Source organism: Berghia stephanieae, chromosome 4, assembly GCF_034508935.2.
Source record: "Berghia stephanieae isolate SIO BIC M18660-M18661 chromosome 4, UCSD_Bste_1.3, whole genome shotgun sequence".
NCBI lineage: Eukaryota > Metazoa > Mollusca > Gastropoda > Nudibranchia > Aeolidiidae > Berghia > Berghia stephanieae.
This window is the reverse complement of record NC_088363.1, coordinates 1,354,512-1,358,614: the sequence shown is the minus strand read 5'-3', so window position 1 is coordinate 1,358,614 and position 4,103 is coordinate 1,354,512. Positions and strand designations below refer to the sequence as shown.

The 4,103-nt window shown below is 33.8% G+C and overlaps 1 protein-coding gene across 3 annotated transcripts in view; it reads left to right on the top strand.

The window, feature by feature from the left end:
* The first annotated feature begins 538 nt into the window (after positions 1 to 538).
* The window catches only part of LOC144969886 (putative phospholipid-transporting ATPase IA), a 163,800-nt gene continuing 160,235 nt past the window's right edge, over positions 539 to 4,103 (top strand). For all 3 annotated transcript variants that reach the window (XM_078908930.1, XM_078908931.1, XM_078908929.1), the window contains exon 1: positions 539 to 1,228. In XM_078908930.1, the coding sequence (XP_078765056.1) occupies positions 1,048 to 1,228 (181 nt within the window). In that variant the 5' untranslated portion in view covers positions 539 to 1,047. The remainder of the gene's footprint in view (positions 1,229 to 4,103) is intronic.

The window sequence follows — 4,103 nt, the reverse complement described above, 5'->3', positions numbered from 1 at the left end:
CCTTCTATCTCTCTCTGTGTGTGTGTGTGTGCGAGAGCGAGTGTGCGAATGAGAGAGTGTGTGTATCTAATTGTACAACTCTCGGCTTGGAATAATAATAACAATTGCTATTTCAAGACTGTCGGCGTAATCTATGAAATATCCTTTTATCTGTTAAAATACCTAAATGTAAAATAGGCTATATAGATAAATGAATAAACAAACAAATAAATAAATAAATAAATAAATAAATAAAATTCCCTTTAATTCTAGGCATTTTAAATCATTCCAAGTGGAATTTTTAAAAGTCGCAGTGCAGCGCCTCAAAGTTAATGATAGGGCGCTGTCATCTGTTCAAGAAAAATAAATTTGATGCCCACAACGGAACTTGAATTCGGGCCTCTATCCTCTTGGCCATTTGCTGAAATATTTATCTGATTAAAAAAAAAAAATAAAAAAAATTTCGAATCGAAAGAATTGTGACTGATCATCTTTTTCCCAAGGATTCTCTGACGAAGGGGGATAACTGCGAAATTCATTTCCAATACCGTTACGGTTCACTCTCACAAGAGAAAAATAAAGACAACTTCCTCCTCTGTCAGTCGGCAACTGTCATCTGTATAATTTTCATTATAATCTGATGAAGACCGTGATCTAACATTTTGATTGTAGACTCTATATATCCCCTATATTTATATTTCATTATGTATCAGAATGGAAGTTAAAACGTTGGTATATTTTTAGTTTTATTTATGCGAGAAATTAGTCGGCGCAAACTCGGAGGCGGAGAAAAGGCAAAACGAAAAATGTATTTTCAATTATCTTAATAATCTTATCGTCTTATAATTATCATTATAATTATAATATGACAATGGTGATTTTATAACAATGATTCACAACAGTTGAGGATGCGCTGTTGCATCAACATTGTTATTAATAAGCCATGTTATACAATATGTAGATAGTTTTGATTTTAAACCACGTAACGTACACATCTATAGACTAGGACACAAGCCAAGTTGCTGATCTAAAGTAAAGTGCCTCTCTCCAAATCATTCATCCTTGAAAATGAGGCGCGCCAACCCTAAAATGGATGATCATCCCATGCAGGATTTCGCATCTGGACATGGACAAGATGCAGAGGAGTCAACGCCTTTTCGTCCACCCGACACAGATACAAATCCTGACAATTCCCAACCTATGGATTCAGTTCCTCTAGACACTGTGGATGCAAGAAATGGTTTGCCAGGTAAGTTTCATTTATTTATTCATTTATATATTTAATACTAATGGTATTTGGGGAAGAAATTCCATAAACAGACGCCACTTAATAATAGAAAATATACTGAGTTGCCCACCTGGGCTAAAAATGTAAGTTTTATTTATCTAAAGAAATAGGACTGGTAGTGTTAGGATTAATACATAGATAAATTAGGGCCTTTCTTTTGTTAGGGTTAGAACACCTGAGTGAGACTCAGCCACAAATGATACGCTCGACTGAAATTTTTTAAACCATGAAAATAATGAAAAACTCGTCGTTTTAGTGACTTGATAGAGATAACTTTGTTTCTTTCTTTGGATAGATAAAACAAATTCAATGTGAGCAAGTACATATTTACTAATGGTGGCGTTTTTATACACCTCCCTTGGAGGTGTACAAAAACGCACCGTTTTTATGCACCTCCGTTGGCGATGATGGTAAATTAGTGAAAATGTTGCTGCAACGTCCATGAGGATTAAATAGTTTTAGATTGTAATTTACCACGATGCTTAGTGATTACCGATGTACGTCTATACAATGATAATAAATGAAGGAAACAATTATTATTAAAAAATCACAAGTAAAAAGAAACATGGCACACAAATACTGATCTCAAATAGATAAATAAATTTAGAAAATTAAAATCGAAGTTTTTTAAAAACATGAAAAAGGATTTTGAAAAAAAAAAAAAAAGAAGAAAGAAAAAAAAATGTTGACTTTCACAATAAAGTAAATTAAAAAAAAAATATATCCACAATGGGAATCGAACCTGGTACTTTCAAGGTTAGAGTCCGACAGCTTGTCCACTGCGCTACGGAGCCACCTGACTGTTTGTCACATTTTATAAGGTCTTTCTAAAACATTACTTTACCTTCAATGCAACTTCTATTTTCTGGTTTTATATTTCGATTTTTAAAACTATTATTATTTTCATATAAATTTATTAATAAAAACATCCTACAGATGTCACAATATAACTTTTGCCATGTCCAAATACAGAAACACAATATCGCTGATGAAATTGGGTGGGATGTGCATGCGTGACGGAGGTGTGTAAAAACGGTCCGTTAAGATACACCGTCAACGGAGGTGCAAAAATAAACTACGTTTACTAATAGGCATTGATGTGTCGCCTTTATATGAAATTCCTTCTGCATTTGGCATATTATTATTTATTACAAAGGGTTCATTTTGAATTTCAGTAATCGAGACATGACAAGATGATTTCATATCGCGATTTTCTTTTCTTTTCTTTTATTGTTTTGTGATTTGATGAATGATTATAGAGTATGAGATAACCCAACGATGGTATGAAGGGTTTGTCTTCCTGGATTCATAACTGATTTTTGTACCATCTACAGATCAGGTGGATTCATAAAATCATTAAAGCACTTTGAGCACATTTAGTGGATATTGCGCTATATAAAAGGTCATTTTTATTTTAAAATTTAAAGTCAATCGTGTCCTTTCATTGATGTTGACCTGCCATATTTTCTTCTGTTATCCTTTTCTTTGTTGACTTTCTGCCATGCCTTGCCTTTTGTCTTGCACAAGCCGTCTTGTCTGACCAAAAGGTCCAAACTATGAAAGTTTTTATTGTTAAGGCAATCACAATTTATCAAGTTCTAGCCCTCTTAGTGTGGCTATGTGGTTTAGAGATAGGTCCTGGGTTCGAGTCCCAAGTGGCGCATAGTTGAGTCCTTGGAAAAGGCTCTTTACTCACTTTTTCTCACCATACTCAGGTGTAAAATGAGTACCTGTCCGTTAACAGAGTTGTCTTTGTCCGAAATAAAAAATTGTAATGTTGCCTAACAGGCGTCATGTCTCGTTCTACATGTTATGTGTTGTTGTGGGCTAGGGACCACTTTTGAAGCGCATTGAGCACATTTAATGTGGATTGCACTATACAAAAGTTCAAGTATTTTTTAGGGATGGGGGTTGCGATGACTGAGCCGATGACAATTAGGAAAGCTCTTGACTTACAATGGAATGACGTCAGAACCTAGTTCTGTCCAAATTCTTTCAGACCTTTGGTATAATATACTATTTCAATCCACCCCTCCCATTGGAAAATCCTATAGTTTCTTAGTAAATACGTAATCGTTGAAAAATGCTTTGAACACGTTGAATAAAAAATTTATTTAAATGATCTCAGAATATTTGCTCACATTTTATTGGTGCGAAATACGGCGCAAAGGACAGTTGATTGGCGTTTGGTGTGCATGAATACAAACCCAACACTTTTGTTTTTGGGTCAAATTGTCATTCAAGCAGATGGAGAAAGATACAAATTATGGTGAATAGTAGTACATATACCTTATCATTTGGTCACAAAAATGTTTACACATTTTAAATCACAATTACACGTTGACATATTTGATAAAACTCATGAAGCATTTTCATGATTGATGTCTATTTATTTTATGTAATTACAATAATTAAAAAAAAAAAGATTCATGTGAAAGTTAATTGTCAAAACATTTCATTCAACTAAGCAGACTCAAGGCTGCTTTTACACTGCATCCTTATCTATCTTTTACATAGCCCTACTCTTATAAATAATAACGTGAAGTTGAATGTAAGCTTCAATTTAATTACAAAAACAGATCAAATGAACGTTTCGGGTTTCCCCTTTATCAACAAAACAGGATGAATCAAACACCACATCTGTAATTTTGTAATTACATTGAAGCTTACATTCAACTTCACGTTATTATTTATTTCTTCGAGCTTCGAGCAGCAACATTTACACTACTATAGTACTTAGTACGCCATGATCTTTTAAAATAAATAAGGTTGGGGACCAAAATTGCCCTGTACAGCCAATGTTTAATTTTCATCAATGAACACTCAAAAAAACACT